The 16,823-nt window shown below is 42.8% G+C and overlaps 1 protein-coding gene across 1 annotated transcript; it reads left to right on the plus strand.

Moving 5' to 3' along the window:
- The first annotated feature begins 886 nt into the window (after window positions 1–886).
- Window positions 887–7,890, plus strand: spry4 (sprouty homolog 4 (Drosophila)). The gene is made up of 2 exons (XM_085175163.1): window positions 887–1,244; window positions 3,384–7,890. The coding sequence occupies exon 2, from the start codon at window positions 3,431–3,433 to the stop codon at window positions 4,577–4,579; it is 1,149 nt and encodes a 382-aa protein (XP_085031289.1). The 5' UTR covers window positions 887–1,244; window positions 3,384–3,430; the 3' UTR covers window positions 4,580–7,890.
- Window positions 7,891–16,823: the final 8,933 nt, after the last annotated feature.

Genomic DNA, 16,823 nt, shown 5'->3' on the forward strand with positions numbered 1-16,823 from the left:
CGTGTGGTTTCGGTACAAATCAACAACATCCTGTCCTTTTGTGAATCCTGCCTGCCCTCATGCTGGTTTGTGTTTCAGAGTAGGCGTTAAACCCCCCGCCGTTCTCCTACCCCTCCTCCTTCTCCTCCTCATCTTCTCCTTTTTTTTCTTTCTTTTTTTTTTTTTTAACATTGCCATAGAGGCTGTAGTCATACCTCACATTGTTGCCGAGGAAGGAAGGGCACGTCCTTGTTCGCAATAAATGTCTTTAGCTGGAACAGGAACACAAGGGGAGCGGCTATTATTAAGTCTAATCGAGCAGAGGCATGTGACCTCCGGTATCTTGATATCCTCGTTGAGAATCCGCTGAATGGGGCAAAAAATAAACCTCAGACGTCCACTATATTTATTAAACGTTTTATATTCTCGCAGATTCTGGTATGTATTGTTTTTCTGCATCTGCATGTTTTCCATTTGACACAGTTCGCCATCCATTCGTCAGAATCAATACCAGAGATCATATCTGTCAGCAATGAAAAAAAATTAATTAATTAATTGCAGATTTGGCCCACTCACATTCCGCTCTATCGCCTTTCTGTTACCATATTATAATCAAAACAACATGTAGCATCGCTGGCTTCGTATATAAATAAATTAGGGGGATAAAAGGGTGGGGGGGGGACATCAGAGCCCACTCTTTATGTAAATCAGGCCTGACATTGCCCTTGTGACCAAAAAAAAAAAAACCCACCTCCTTCTCATTTCCTCGCCCCCTCCTTTTTCTTACACACACGCCTCATTCGCTATTTCTTCCCATTCATAAAAACGTAGGTATGGCGCCTGCGCAATGGTATTCGGAGTCCTCCCCATTCATAAAAATGTAACATCCGCATTTCAGCCCTCCCCAGTCGCGCGGCCCTGCCATTCACAAAAAAACAGAGAAAAAAAGACGAGGCATCTGCGCAGTGCCGTCCCTTTCCTTTCCTCTACCCTCCCATTCATAAAAACTCACTTCCCTCCCCCTCGGTGGTTGCAACATCATATCCAAAGCTCTGAGTCCACAACCGCAGTCGTCTTTTATGCACCAGCGAGTGGAGAATAGTGCGGGGCACCAGTTCGCCGTCCCCATACCTTGTTCTTATTACCCTGTAAAGTTTGGACTTATCTTTATCCATTATTCCTGGAGCTACTCGCTGCCTTGGAATAAAGCCTGTGCGTAAACGTCGCGCGCAGCAGAGAGATGAAAATTGTATCCTGAAACAACAGTAAGTGACCACCTCTCGTGTTTTTCCTTTCTTTCCTCTCTAGATGTTTGTAACTAGTAAGTGTGTCACTGTAAAGAGAAACTGTTCGGTACTGTTCAGTGTTGCCTTCACTTGACTGGTCCTCTCAGTCTACTCAATCGCGTGCACTAAAACGCTCCTGCAAACTCTATTTTGCAACAAGCTGTTTCCGAGGGTTTGCAGTTTAGGTCAATATTTAACCACCGACTTCGGACCAAAAGCAAGGTGAAGGTATCAGAGATGGAGAACGACGCGTAGTCCAAACCGCCGCTTTTTTCTTTTCTTTTCTTTCTTTTTTTTATATCAAATACGCATTTCAGCAGCTGTCGCATCGCTTCGTACATCCCCACCTTTTTTTCTTGTCTATATTTTTTTTTCAAAGACACAATAAAAAGCAGCGGGGCAGACCCACACTTCAATCTCTGCGTGATTCGCCCTTCTCTCCAAAGCCTGTAGGTACGTTTATCTCTCGGGCGGCTCGGTTGCGTGTGTCCTTCTCGCTCTGCAGCGACTGCCTGGCTGGCACGCCATCGATGGTGTCAGGTGTTTATGCCATTAGTTTTTTCGTTTTAGCCCACTGGCTGCCGACAAAGCTTGTATTAATTTTCTACAATGCATTTTTTGTTGTTTTTGTTTTTTGCGTTTTGGTTTTTTGAGTGCCGTGGACGTATAATGTCCAGCTTTACACACACAGCTACGCACCGAACAGCCGCCTATCAAAACGACTCTACATTCCCGTGTCTGGTGGCACGCAATGTACCATTTCCTTTATTAAGCTTGTGTGTATTTTTTTGACATTTTACAAAAACTGTTTGAATACCTGCTTATAACGCCTATATAAACATGCTATTTGTGTAAGTCGAGCTGCCGCCTCCGGTTTTTATGACTCAGTCATTGACATGTAGGGAGGGACGCGCACACACATAGACACACACGCACACATTCGGGCTTGCACACGCATAGTTCCGGCTTGGAGCTTATAATAGTCTAGATTTGACGATCACAAGCGCTTGTGTCGGTGCCAGCTATGTCGCAACAGGTTTCTCAACCGGGCTTCTGAAAATATGAGGAATGGGAGAATCACACTGAGAGCTGACGGTCAAGCAAAGCTGTGTCTACCACTGATACATTTGCGAAAAAATAATACAGATGTATATATTTGCTGGGTGATGTGCGCAAGCCCAATAAATCACAAGACGAGCATAATCAAACGAAAATGGTCTGAACAACCTGATTTTTTCGTTGATATATTTTGTTATAAGGTAACCCAAATGAATACTGTAGACAGTAGGTCGGTGAGCTGCTTGTCAATATATATGTAAATAAAATGGATAAAATAAATCTGCCGAGCGCTCATTGATGAAACGGATGAAACCGATTTCTTTCAGCCTCACCATGACTGGAGCGTCTTGATTCATGCTTGCAACACCGAGTGCAGCCAGCAGCCCATTCACAAAAAACTGCAGTTCATAAAATCAACCCCATTCACAAATCCCAGGGTCTGATCTCTGATTCAGATTCGTGTTTATGCAGTTTGCACACTGACAGATCAAATTTAAAAATACAACATTAGGTCAACTTGTATTACATGAAATAGCTGTGATTCTATAAAAAGACCTAATTTCCTTTGCCTCTTGCATTCATTTAGTCACCGTTGAAGTCTCTTTTCTGGCAACCTTCTTGTTACTTTGCCTTGTTTTGCATCTTTGAGTCTTTTGCATGCAAACCCTGCTCTCTGGTGCTCCCTGCTCTTTGGAGGGGAGGCAGTGAGAGCCCAACTTCTATTGTTCTAATGTCAAAGTTAGAATGGAGGAGGCTTAGACTGAATACCCTGTCGGTATTCAGTCTAAAAATCACCATGGTTTGGAAACTCTACATTCAAATAATTGCAAAGATCCGGTCTGGAGAAGAAAAAAAAAGATTTCTATGGAGAGACTCGTTTTAAAGATTCAGTATTTGTTTTCTGTGAAGTGAACTACTTATATCAAATGTCACGTTTGCATGCTGTTAGAGGTGTTGATCTGACATCTAACCATCTTTAATTCTCTAGTTTATTGCCATTACTTTTATATTTTAAGATGAGATTAGTCTTAAATGTCTCTTTTGTATCTGTTTCTGCAGTATTGCTAAATGCTGCTTTAGAGAGAAGTCGAGGCACCAGCCTACATATGGAGTCCAGGGTTCCCCACCACATCCCCGGAGTGTCCTCCTCCCTCATATCTCAACCCTTGCTGGACAGTCGTGTGCCCTACGGTCGTCTTCAGCACCCTGTCACTATTTACCCCATCGACCAGATAAAGTCATCACACGTGGAGAACGACTACATTGACAGCCCCGCTGTTGTTTCTCAGCAGCCTCCCAGCCAGAAATCTTTGAACCCAAGAATCACCTGGCTAGGTCAGAATCAAGAAGCCTTTCTTGGTGCAAACCACAACCATCATCACAATCACCAACACCAACCTCCCCAGCATAATAGGTGCGAGCCCCACCTTCATCAGGACACCACCACCCACCCTTGGATTTCCTTCAGTGGAAGGCCCAGCTCTATCAGCAGCAGCAGCAGTACCTCATCTGACCAGAGGCTGCTGGAACACGCTGCGCCCACTCCAACAGTGGACCACCACCCTAAATTGCACCCTCACCCCGGCCCCATCAGTACAATCACTACCCAAACTCCAGGCTGCTTCAGTTCCTCAGAATCTAAGGTCCTCACTTCTTCCTCCTCTGCTTCGTCCTGCTCCTCCTCCTCTAAATCCCTTGACCTCAAGTCCGCAAAGATGCCTGTGGGAGGTGTATGCTCCGTTGGAGGTCAGCAAGGGTTGGCAGTGATTCCTTCCTCTCCGACCGAGAAGAAGCACCTCCTTCTTTGCGAGCACTGCGGGAAGTGCAGGTGCACAGAATGCACACTTCCCCGAACCCTTCCTTCTTGCTGGGTCTGCAACCAGGAGTGCCTGTGCTCTGCTCAGAGCATGGTAGATACAGCCACCTGCATGTGCCTGGTCAAAGGGATCTTCTACCACTGCACCGAAGACGAGGATGATGAGGGCTCCTGTGCCGACAAGCCCTGCTCGTGCTCGCAGGCCAACTGTTGTGCACGCTGGTCCTTCATGGCTGCCCTTTCTTTCGTCCTGCCTTGCCTGGTCTGCTATCTACCAGCGATGGGCCTAGCCAAACTGGGACAGAAATGTTATGACAATATTAGCAGGCCTGGCTGCCGCTGTAAAAACTCACAGAGCGGCGTGAGTGTCCCCGTGTGTAAAAGTGGAGCCACAGAAGCAAAATCTGGCACTCTGGAGAAGCAGCAGCAAGGATCATGATAGTGGACCAAACTGTGTGGTGGTGACCTTGCTAAAAAAAAAAAAAAAGTGGACTGGACTATACCATACTTGTTTGCTCTCTATGGATTGGACAATCCAACACCAACCCATTAAACTATCCCGTTAAACTGCTGGAAGATGACTTATGTAAAACAAAGGTACAAAGATGTTTAATAGGGTGTATGATCAAAAATGGGCCATATATGAGGGAGATGGCAAGTAGGAATAGCCAACAGGCCCTCTAAGATGTTTTTGTTCTTCTTTGTAAGAGTGACAAAAGAACAAGAGACAAGCTTGTGGGACTGGTATTTGTGTTTTGCGAAGATGGCCGTAGGCACAAAGTCATTGTACCTCTCTGCTGCTCAATATTTCTCAGCTAATTTTGTAATGCTTACTAAACAGAAGCTGGTTGCTGATCCACAGAATACATAGAAATTATTGATGGATGGTTAATATCTATACTTAGCCCCCACCCCCTACTCCCCACCCCAACCCAAAAGCACAGCCCAGCGTTAAACATGAAAACAAGTGATTATCTATAGCGTGGTTTCAATGACAGGCCATTGCAGGAGTGAAACTAACACTTTTAACTACTCACTCGCTCCAAGGTTATTGTGGCCACCAATCATTTAGCGTTTCCCCTCTCTTACACCTGAAAGATGCTACCTTCGTATTGCTGACATTTGATCTCCATTGAGTTTTTATGTCCAGAGTGGAGCTGTAAAAACAAACCTTTCTAGACTTTAAAATAATAGCAATTCCCCTTAACTCTCACCATGTATTGTGCATAAGCATTTGAGATGATCACCTTACAGTGTGTTTTCCACTACGAGGTGGTGAAGCCTAGACATTCTCAAATATTTTGAATGCTGTTCACCAGTCACCTTTGACATAATGCATGTCATGACTTGCATGCTTTAGTCTAATGGTTACCCACTGTACTAGAAGTCGATTTGTAGTAGAGAAATGTGTTTAAAGAAAAAAAAAAGTAAAGTACACTCAACCTTCTCAGGGACAGTTACAGTAATCCTCTCTAGAACTTGGCCTACACCGCATGTTGATTACTAAACTGCCTAAGAGCCTGGTCTACTTCCTCTTTGCACAAAAAAAAACAAAAAGGCAAAGAAATATTTAGGGGCAAAAAGGCAAGAGTGAATCATTTAAAACGAGTAAGCTAAGCTAGAGACAAACTGGCCAGAAAAAAGTGTTTCCAGACGAGAGGGGGTGCAAGTGATAGAGAGCAAAGAGGGGGAAGAGAAGGCATAGCAAAGTCGCTGTTGTGTATGTCTGCAGTCAGCCTTTGTAGAGTAAACCTGCCACTTGCACAACCTTTTTAGGAAGACGCAAACCCCTTAAAGGATGTACTAAAGCACAGTATTAACCACCTCAGCTATCTCACATTACGTTGGTGTGCACTACATTTAGTCCCCACCCCCACTGCCCCCACACACAGAGCGTCTTCATCACGTTTAAATCATTATGCCGCGTAGCTGCATACGTTGAATAGCCTCTTTTTTTAATTCTTAAAGTCTATTTTTGTGGCTTGCATGACATTTTTAGGACTTTGCCAAAGGAAGCTGTTATACAGTAGCATGCTTTTCCTGTCAGAATGATCACAGTCACGCCAGTCTCGCCACGTGGTGTTGACGGCAGCTGGTCATTATTAAAGGTGGGCTGCCCTTTAATACAGATGGCCATTTCCGTTTGGCATAAAAGCGTACTGTCTTTGCGACTCCATAACACACACCTCTGCTTCACGTCGGACCTGTGACTTTCATTAGGGTGCCTACCTTTGCTTTTACTTGTACTTGTCTAGTTGCACAAAGCTATCAGACAGGGGGAAAGGGAGGGAAAAAACACACATGGTCCTTAGTCTTGAATGTATGAGGCAATATTTTCAAAACCTAGCAATTCAGCCTGAGAGAAAAGGTGCCAAAATGGGATTGGGTGCAAGACCGGGCAAAGGCCTGGTCGTCTCTAGGTGGGCAGCAAAAATCACAAATGTTTTGACAATATATTTAGTACTAGAGCTATGCAGGTGAAATGTTATTTGCTGTAAATAGTTTCACAACATTTGTGTTCTTTAGAAGACACTTTTAAATGTCCTTGAAAGATTGCATGGTACATTATAGCTACGATTCAGTACAAAATATATAGAGAATATATTAGATATATATTTTGAGGGTAAGAATACGATGTTTTTGTGGTTGTGAGGAAAAGGAAAAAGGAGAGTTTCAAGAAGAAGGTTGGGGAAAGGGGTAACAGAAATAGCAGACGTTTCTATTACTAGCACTTGATTTAGAAAAGTGTGCCCGGCAATAAATTAAAGAAGAAAAAAAAGGAGAAGAAGCAGAAAAAAAAAACTCCTGCTGTTTATGCTATCCATGGCTCATTAGCAGTCGAGAGGCTAAGCTAATTCCCTGGTTCCTCTCCGAGTCCTAAACACTGTGGACTCATTGAATCCACACAGGGAGCACAATCTACCCCCATCAGCCCATTTCCTGCCGTTACTCCTCGGTGTTTCAGCTCCCTCTTTTTCTCTTCTTGCTTTTCTTTCTTCCTCGCTTCCCTCTTTCCTGCCCCGAGAAATTGCCCAACAAACATCCCTGACCTTCCATGATTGACAAACACAGCTGCTGTGCATAAACTTGTCATACCACAGAGACATGGAAAGACATGTCTGTCTCTCTTTCACTCTCAACTTGGTTTTTCCTCTCCAGTTGTGTTCTGCGCCATCTCTTCTCACCAGAGGACATTTATTTCCAACAGTTGCTGCCTTTTTTCTTTTCTTCTTTTGCTGTTACTCAGCTCCGTCACTGCAAAAGCAATGCTCCTAACTTCATGTTGGCTTTATACAATCACGTGCTCGCTATCCTGTTTAAGGTGTGGAATAATCATCCAACAGCTCAAACATTAAAACCTTTTCTTTACGCTGTGACTTTTACACACCGATCCCCCTGTGTGTCATTCATTTGTGAACACGGTTTTCTTTTTTTTTCCTTTTTTCTTTTTTTTTTTTATTTAAACCCAAACAAGAGGAAAGGTCTCAAACAGTTGGGTGATGCTACTCCATTCTTTTATACCTTTACAATGTCATTGTTGGGTATTGAGAAACAAGATCTGTGCTTTTGTTTTGTGTAGATATAACAAAAAGACAAAAATCTCATATAAAAGGTTCCCTTTATAGATATATTTATTTTGAAGTTCTATTTTATATAGTATTTATTTAGATGCCAACTTTTTGTTTGTGAAGAAAGCTTATGTCGAAATGGAATGTACATTGACAATGGAAATATATATTGTTAAATATACCAAGCTGTTTGTGTCGTTACTGTTTCAACTACATAACACAGACACACACTGATACACCGTGTCATCATAAAGATCATGAAGTCAGAGGATTTATACTAATATGAATTATTACCACTAAAAAAGTTGACTTATACTGACATATAGATAGCAGCACCAACAAACTATTATTCCCCCCCACCCCCACCCCCACCGACATCATTTGTGACCCAAAGTTTCCGCTACTCAAAGTTAATCGTTTTCTTCTTTTTGGCTGCTCCCTTTAGGGGTCGCCACAGCGGATCATCTGCCTCGATCTGACCCTGTCCCTAGCATCCTCCTCTTGGGCACCAACCCCATTACTCACAGTAGTGCTGCATATGTACATCCCAAAAGGTTGATATGCTTCTGTAGGTCAAGATTTCCATCTACCGGTCACTGTTTACAAACCTAAGGTGCATTTTAAAAGTTAATGAAACCCTCAATCTGGAGATAGATGATTTTCAACAAATACAGTTGGGGTTTTTTTTGCTCTTGACATACATACATGAGTTCAATAGAACTCAAGCTACAAGTGGACTACAAATGAAACCAGAAAGCATCTGCTACCAAACAGTTTGGTGAATACAGACACCTGCAGAATCACATGCACATATCTAAACAGGAAATATGTTTGTTTGTGTTTTTTTTTTAACTGCTTACAATAGCGACCGCTCACTTATAAGTTGAATTTGAAGATTTTTTTTAACATTATGCAGTCTGTAAAAGACCAGCTAGGCGCTTTAGTCTCTTTATTTCAACAGTTCAAATTCCCGAGGTCTCCCTTCCTGTGTCTGAATAGGTCGCCCTCTATAAAACACTGGTAGAGCAGCAAAGGCCAAATAAATCTGTATGACCTTAAACAGAAAGAAAACATTACATAAGGAACAGGAAATGATCCGCAGACCCCTCAGGACGACGTAACATGAGACAGGAACTAGTCAGGATGCTTAATTCATATCAGAGCTTGATGACTGCAGTGTGTGTGTGTAGGTTTAAGTGTGTGTTTGACTTGTAGGTTAAACTCACTTCCTTTTAGTTTGAAGGGGTGGTCTGTTATAATCTGGATGTGTAACATTCCTTTCTCTCAAAAGCGCCACCTTATAAAGCCAGAGCACATACGGCTTCTTCCTGTCACACACACCTACACACACATTGTTGTCATCCTCCAACCCCCTCCCCCAGAACACCTGTGCTGCTCTTACCTTTTGGTGTTCTTCCTCCCTTTACGCAACCCCCCAGCTCCCAACCCCTCCACCTCCCGCGCATGTACTCGTGTACTGGGTGTTCACCTGGATGCACCTGGGAGAGGAAAGTGAATGAATTACAACTGAGTTTGTTAGGAAGAGAAGAGAAGAGAAGAGAAGAGAAGAGAAGAGAAGAGAAGAGAAGAGAAGAGAAGAGAAGAGAAGAGAAGAGAAGAGAAGAGAAGAGAAGGGCCTGGCCTTCCAGCATCACATAAAGAAGATGTTTCCGCTGTAAAAGCCCTGCAGGCGCTGCTGTGTCTGCTCCAACAGGTGAGATCACAGACCAACCTGCCTGTTTACCTGCCGGTCTGTCAGCACCCACCTGGGACAGCACACATACACACACACACACACACACGCACGCACATGCAAACACCTGCATTTGACTTCCTCCACACCTACATTGTCATCTCCACCCTATCAGGCCACATACATATCATCAACACAGGAAGCTGCAGCACAGGCAAGTGGAAAAGAAAGCATGTATTATCAGCTAGTACTATGACACAGCCTAGATTCAGTGAAGAACCCATCCCGGGTCGGAAACTGTGCATGCAAATAATTATTTGTGCTGTGGTTTGGCTTGCTGTGCTACAAAAAGGTTGGGTTTACTGCAGAAGACAATGCAAGGACAGCAGCCAGAAACTGGTTGAAACTAATATTTCAAAGTTTTTGAATGTTTACAGTGGGGGTTTTTTTAAGTTGCTAAGCTGTGCAAGTGAGAGAAACTAGTACAAGATTCAGGTCCTCTTGTTCTGCTTCATTTGCAATGTAATTGTTCAGTCGCAAGAATAAGGTCGTCACACCCAGCACACACAAACACATCATCATGTTGTAGTAGTTCTGTTGTGTGGGTCCTTTCTCACACAAGCAGGCTAATCAAAATAATGTAATAACACATAGAATAGATTTCATAACCAAGTGCAATCCTTGTTATTATATAAAAGGAGAATACGGGGAAACAGAGGGATTTTTATCTATGTATATTGTAAAAATGTGCTAGCGGCCCTCAGGCTGCCAGGGACTTTGTTCCAGCTAGTCACGTGATCAAGTGTGTGCGCTGGTTTACAGCGTCACTGAAAGCAGAAGTTGCGCTGCAATAACACAGGACAAAGGGATCATCAGGTGTGACATCCAGGCGGTATAATCTGACTTGAACCATCCCACATTTGTCTTCTTATCTGCTGCATTTCACAACCGGCAGAACTTGCTAAGTCATTGTATCAGCATACACAGATGTGACCTGAGATACCACCTAAAGGGATAAACCAACTTTTTTTTGTTTTCTTTCCAGTGTGAATCTGCATTTAGGTAACATATGTTAGACTAATTATTTAAGGCCGTGGGGAAAACCGCATGCCAGTTTCCTGCTATGAATGATGTTTCCCCTCAGCTGGTCTCCGAATCTGTTTGAGATTTTCAAGAAGCTAGCTGTAATTTCGACTCTCCCGCACTTATGTGCTTCAAGTTACCTCAAGTAAATCCCCTGCAGTTTGCTGTTTAGATGACATATTGCAAAAGCCATTTTCACATCTGGTGTAGCGCTCAAGCAGACCCCCGCGCACCACTGACAACCCCTTCGATGCACACACACAGTTACACACTTCCCTCTCTTCCTCTTCTGTGCAGCCCATTTCTTCACTCCTTTCATTCTCTGTTTTATACATACAAAAATAGAAAAAAGGGAAAACACGTGAAAAATGTGTGTGACATGTACAGTGGGGCAAAAAAGTATTTAGTCAGCCACCGATTGTGCAAGTTCCCCCACTTAAAATGATGACAGAGGTCAGTAATTTGCACCAGAGGTACATTTCAACTGTGAGAGACAGAATGTAAAAAAAAAAATCCATGAATTCACATGGTAGGATATGTAAAGAATTTATTCGTAAATCAGGGTGGAAAATAAGTATTTGGTCACCTCAAACAAGGAAAATCCCTGGCTCTCACAGACCTGTAACGTCTTCTGTAAGAAGCTTTTCTGTCCCCCACTCGTTACCTGTATGAATGGCACCTGTTTGACCTCATCATCTGTATAAAAGACACCTGTCCACAGCCTCAACCAGTCAGACTCCAAACTCCGCCATGGCCAAGACCAAAGAGCTTTCGAAGGACACCAGGAAAAGAATTGTAGACCTGCACCAGACTGGGAAGAGTGAATCTACAATAGGCAAGCAGCTTGGTGTGAAAAAATCAACTGTGGGAGCAATCATCAGAAAATGGAAGACATACAAGACCACTGATAATCTCCCTCGATCTGGGGCTCCACGCAAGATCTCATCCCTTGGGGTCAAAATGATCATGAGAACGGTGAGCAAAGATCCCAGAACCACACGGGGGGACCTGGTGAATGACCTGCAGAGAGCTGGGACCAAAGTAACAAAGGTCACCATCAGTAACACACTACAACGGCAGGGAATCAAATCCCGCAGTGCCAGACGTGTTCCGCTGCTGAAGCCAGTGCATGTCCAGGCCCGTCTGAAGTTTGCCAGAGAGCACATGGATGATACAGCAGAGGATTGGGAGAATGTCATGTGGTCAGATGAAACCAAAGAAGAACTTTTTGATATAAACTCAACTCGTCGTGTTTGGAGGAAGAAGAATACTGAGTTGCATCCCAAGAACACCATACCTACTGTGAAGCATGGGGGTGGAAACATCATGCTATGGGGCTGTTTTTCTGCCAAGGGGACAGGACCACTGATCTGTGTTAAGGACAGAATGAATGGGGCCAAGTATCGTGAGATTTTGAGCCAAAACCTCCTTCCATCAGTGAGAACTTTGAAGATGAAACGAGGCTGGGTCTTCCAACATGACAATGATCCAAAACACACCGCCCGGGCAACAAAGGAGTGGCTCCGTAAGAAGCATTTGAAAATCCTGGAGTGGCCTAGCCAGTCTCCAGACCTCAACCCCATAGAAAATCTGTGGCGGGAGTTGAAAGTCCGTGTTGCTCGGCGACAGCCCCAAAACATCACTGCTCTTGAGAAGATCTGCATGGAGGAATGGGCCAAAATACCAGCTACTGTGTGTGCAAACCTGGTAAAGACCTATAGTAAACGTTTGACCTCTGTTATTGCCAACAAAGGTTATGTTACAAAGTATTGAGTTGTATTTTTGTTATTGACCAAATACTTATTTTCCACCCTGATTTACGAATAAATTCTTTACAAATCCTACCATGTGAATTCATGGATTTTTTTTTCACATTCTGTCTCTCACAGTTGAAGTGTACCTCTGGTGCAAATTACTGACCTCTGTCATGATTTTAAGTGGGGGAACTTGCACAATCGGTGGCTGACTAAATACTTTTTTGCCCCACTGTATGTATATTTAATTAATCAGGATTAAATTAAGGTAGACTCTCTTTACCCATGCACACAGAGGCCATAGTGTTCTCCTTACCTCAATCATTTATTTACCAGGTTTATTTACATTATAAATCAACATTATCTCTATGGTATGGATGAAATAAGACAGTGGCTACATATGCATGTTCATATATAACTTGCATACATAGCAAGTGCATTTTTGTCCCCTATCAAACATGCACTCTTCCTCTGTCCCCTCCAGTCCTTCTCTCTTCTTTCCTTTGTGGAATTTGACAGTAAAATTAGCTTGAGTGCGGCTTGAAGAAAAACACACATTTCAGCACTTGGGAAGTAGCAGGGATAGCATAGAAGAGAGGACTGGGAGCTGGTGGGAGAGAGACGGAGGTGGAGAACAGGGAGAAAAGGTTGTCTGGGAAGCTTGACCAAAACAGTCAATAAAAGCTGCGATAAATATATTATACACATTGCAATAAATAAAACTATATTTTTGTTGAGAGCTTCCAACTTGACAAGCACTAGCATGCTAAAAAAATAAAATAAAATAATCTAAAATTTCCAAATTCATGACTTAAGTGTTCTTATGGGCCCAAAATAGGCCAATGACAGAAAAAAAGGCAGAAAGAAGAAGAGAAAAGAGAGATTAGCCACAATTTTTAATGCCACAGTTGCCTGCCTACCAGCAAGTCAACCAGGCAGTCAGCCTGTCCACCATGAAGCCAGTTACCCAGCCAGCAAACAAGCCAACCGGCCCGTTTCATTCAGTGGGACCACTGGCACGGGACCAAGTAATGCCACTAAACAAAGAGCTACTGTCTTGCATCACTTCCCCTCAGAGAGGCCAACCAGGCTGCAGCCTCTTATCACCAGGCACTGCCACTCTAAAGCACACCAAGGCCTCCGTCACACCGACCTCTTTACTGCTTTCTGGTACAGCCTTCTCCCATTATACTAACCCTGAACCCAAGGGGAGGGTTTTATTTCGGCTTTCACGAGCGTCAACGAAAGGGGCAGCACATAAAAAGAAAAACAAATTAAACCCACCGAGCAAACGGTTTTAACCGAATTTCACGTGGCCTGCGCTTCACTTGGTCACATGCTTCTTCTTTTTTTTCTTTTTTCTAGCACTTGTGAGGCTATACCACGTGATGTTGCATGGCGTTTGAGAAGTTTAGTCCCATCACTGGACTCTGACTTTAACACAGCGTACTGATTATATGATTTACTACAGAGAAGGACAAGTTCTGTTCGACCCTATTTAATTTTTTTCTACTCGATTCCTTTCTATTCTATTCTAGACTGGTCTGTACTGTGATCCTATTATTTTCTTATTGCAGAAGTTAAGGAGTGAAAGTCTGGAATCTTAATGGGCAGCTTTGCTCCTCTGTCTTGATAAGTATTCTGCCGGTGTAGTTTGATACTTCCTTCCACTCCTCAACCTCCGTGTGTGTGTGTCTGTGTGTGTTTGTCATGGGTGCGTGCCTGTTTTCAACAGGCCCTGTGGCTGCCCGAGGGGGGGTGGACATGTGTAAAGGAACAGTTGCATTCCTTTCAGATCCTCCTCTCAAAGGGAAAACACATACACACACATTCAGATTTATACAAACTAAGCTTACAGGAACACACAAACCCTCTCCTTCTCTCCCGTCTTTCGCTCTCTTTTCCCTCTTTCTGAACAACAGCAGAGCGAGACGGTCCCCCGAGGTGTCGGAGGGGCCAAAACTGAACCGACCAAACTTGGCTTCCAACCCCGGAGCAGCGACACGCCCACTTGGCGGACGCCTGCAGTGCATTCCTGGTGAGAGCATTGTCAAAGACAAGCACTTCCTCTGGAGAAGGGCCAGCCCCACCACAATAACATTTTATACATTTATTTGCTGGCTTGAGTCACAAACAAACAACATGCGCACACACACACGTGCACAAGAAAGGATGTGTGCGTACTTGCATGCATGATGTACAACAGTATTGCAAAACACTGTTTTGATTCTTATCTTTGCTCCCATATCACTCCCTCTACTCCTCTCAGTCCAAGTGTTCCTATCGATGTTCCTTTTCTAATCTTGTTTTTGTTTTTTCTCTCCTCTTCAGTGAAGCTGTTGCACTGACTTTTCTCCTGTGTGATATTCAACAGATTACAAACAAAACCGTCCTCATCCTGACCTCTGCTTGTTCTGAGATAGAGCTGACATTCTATCCTCTATAGACTCATGGGTCTCACAACTTTTGCAACAGTAAAAAAAAAAAGTAGGATTGTTGCCTCATTTGATTTTTTTTAAAGTTTAAAAGAAACAGATTCAGTGACTATTTCCAGGGAAATGTTTGACATTTGGCGTATTGCAAAACCAGAAGGAGTAATTTAGCTTCCTCGGCTATTTTTGCTCATTAATTTCCTTGTCAGTGAAAGAGGTAAACCTGCTATTCTCAATGTAAGTCAAATAGCAAGCAGTGATTACACTTTTAACCAGCAGGTATTTGGAAGTTTTCCTTGAGTAAAGCTAAAAGTCACAAAACTGACTCGTTTCAAACAAAACTTGAATTTCAAAGATGGAATACGAACGTAGGACTTTATTGTCCCAGTGGGGAATTTGTCTTGCTGCCTCTATTAAAATCAAGAAATCAAATGTATATTTAAAAACAATCTATCTAATCAACATAATGTTTGATAAATCAAATCAAAAATCAAAAACGTGATTCTCCTGCGTATACGTCCGTGCATCCGTGGCTTTTTGTTACCTATTGTGCTACACACGGTTCAGTCTGATTTATTCATGTGTCTGCTTGTCCTTTTGTGTTTGCAGTAGCTGCTATGTCAGGACAAACACAAAAGGAGCCAAACACACTCTTATGTAACAAGCATGACTTCACAGGAAGTCAATCACAATGTCTGTGAGTGTGTGCCTCTGTGTGTATTTTTTTCCGTGGTGTTTATACCATTTGACCATGTTATTCAGTGCATGTTGTGCACATATGGGCATTAATTCATTGTGAATTATGTATGTAAGTGTGTGCGAGTGCTTGCTTGCTTCATGGTCCACAGTGAAGTTAGTCGACTCAGGAGAAGAGGACACAGTGTCCGCACTACCCTTGGATGTCAGGTCCCTGAACTGTACTGGTACTCTGATCAGAAGTGGTATGTTTGATTGTTTGATTATTAAATATGTGTACTAGTGTGGTTCTTTATTTCTTTAGTCTGTAATAATTTTTGTTAGTTGAGAAAATCTGTTTTGATTTGTATATGAAAACAAAGGAACATATTTCTAAAGTGTCCATGCGCAGCTTTTAAATTTCTGTATCCAGGTCCAGTTTGTACATCAGACAGAGCCACAAGCACATACAGATTCCTCCAGCTATTAGAGAAATGTTTGCACTTACACACAGGCCAGCAGACTTAGAGTTAAGTTGTGAATGCTGGATATCTGATGGTAAACTTACAGCAGCTTTATATTACAAAGCTAATGGCGGTTATGCCAGTTACTGGAGTAACACATCTGTGTTCTCTGGCAGAAGAAAGGAGAGGACCCTACTCTTGTGAAACCATCCCACTGTAAATCTAACACAGTCAAGTCTTCTCCTGCAGTCAACTGTGAACACTGTTTTTACCTGACAAGCACTCCCACCTTCCTGTTGCCATACATCTGTTTCACTAATTTCATTAACAACAAGGAAAATCACCAGAGCAACCCCTCAGACACAAGCAGACTCACTACCGCTAAAACTGGCACGCTTGTAGATAAAGAGGTCAAGTCATGTCTTCTCAGATATGTGAGAGTTTTGTGCATTCGTGCAAGGCAGAGTGCATGTGCATGTTTATGTGCGTGTGTGTGTGTGTGTTTGCGTGTGCATGTTTTCGACCTCAGGGTGGAGTATCTTGGCATGTCTCACCACAGTTTAATGTTTCCTTTTAGCTCAGCTGGCACTCTTGAGCTCCTGTTGGCTGACCTTTTCGCTTCCTGTGAAGTTCCTGTCATGCATTCTCAGTCGAAGGTCACAGATCTTTAAAGCCAGGCCAATTGTTCCATACGAAATACTTTAGAAGAAAGATATACTAGCTAGATTAGCCCAAGAACGGAGACTGCTTTTGAATATTTAGCACGCATGGTAGGTATACACTGCTGCATTTAGTTAACTAATAGCAAGCTAAAATAATAATAATAATAATAATAATAATAATAATAATAATAATAATAATAATAATAATAATAATAATAATAATAATTCATTGTAATGGAAACTTGAAAGGCAAAGTGTGCATTTTACAACCTGCAATTGTGCAGATTTATTTTTGTAGGAAACACAAATGTAAGAATACAAGCCTCCTCTGCCACGCGGTTATCTGTCTTT

This window comes from Neolamprologus multifasciatus, chromosome 10, assembly GCF_963576455.1.
Source record: "Neolamprologus multifasciatus chromosome 10, fNeoMul1.2, whole genome shotgun sequence".
In the NCBI taxonomy this organism is placed as follows: domain Eukaryota; kingdom Metazoa; phylum Chordata; class Actinopteri; order Cichliformes; family Cichlidae; genus Neolamprologus; species Neolamprologus multifasciatus.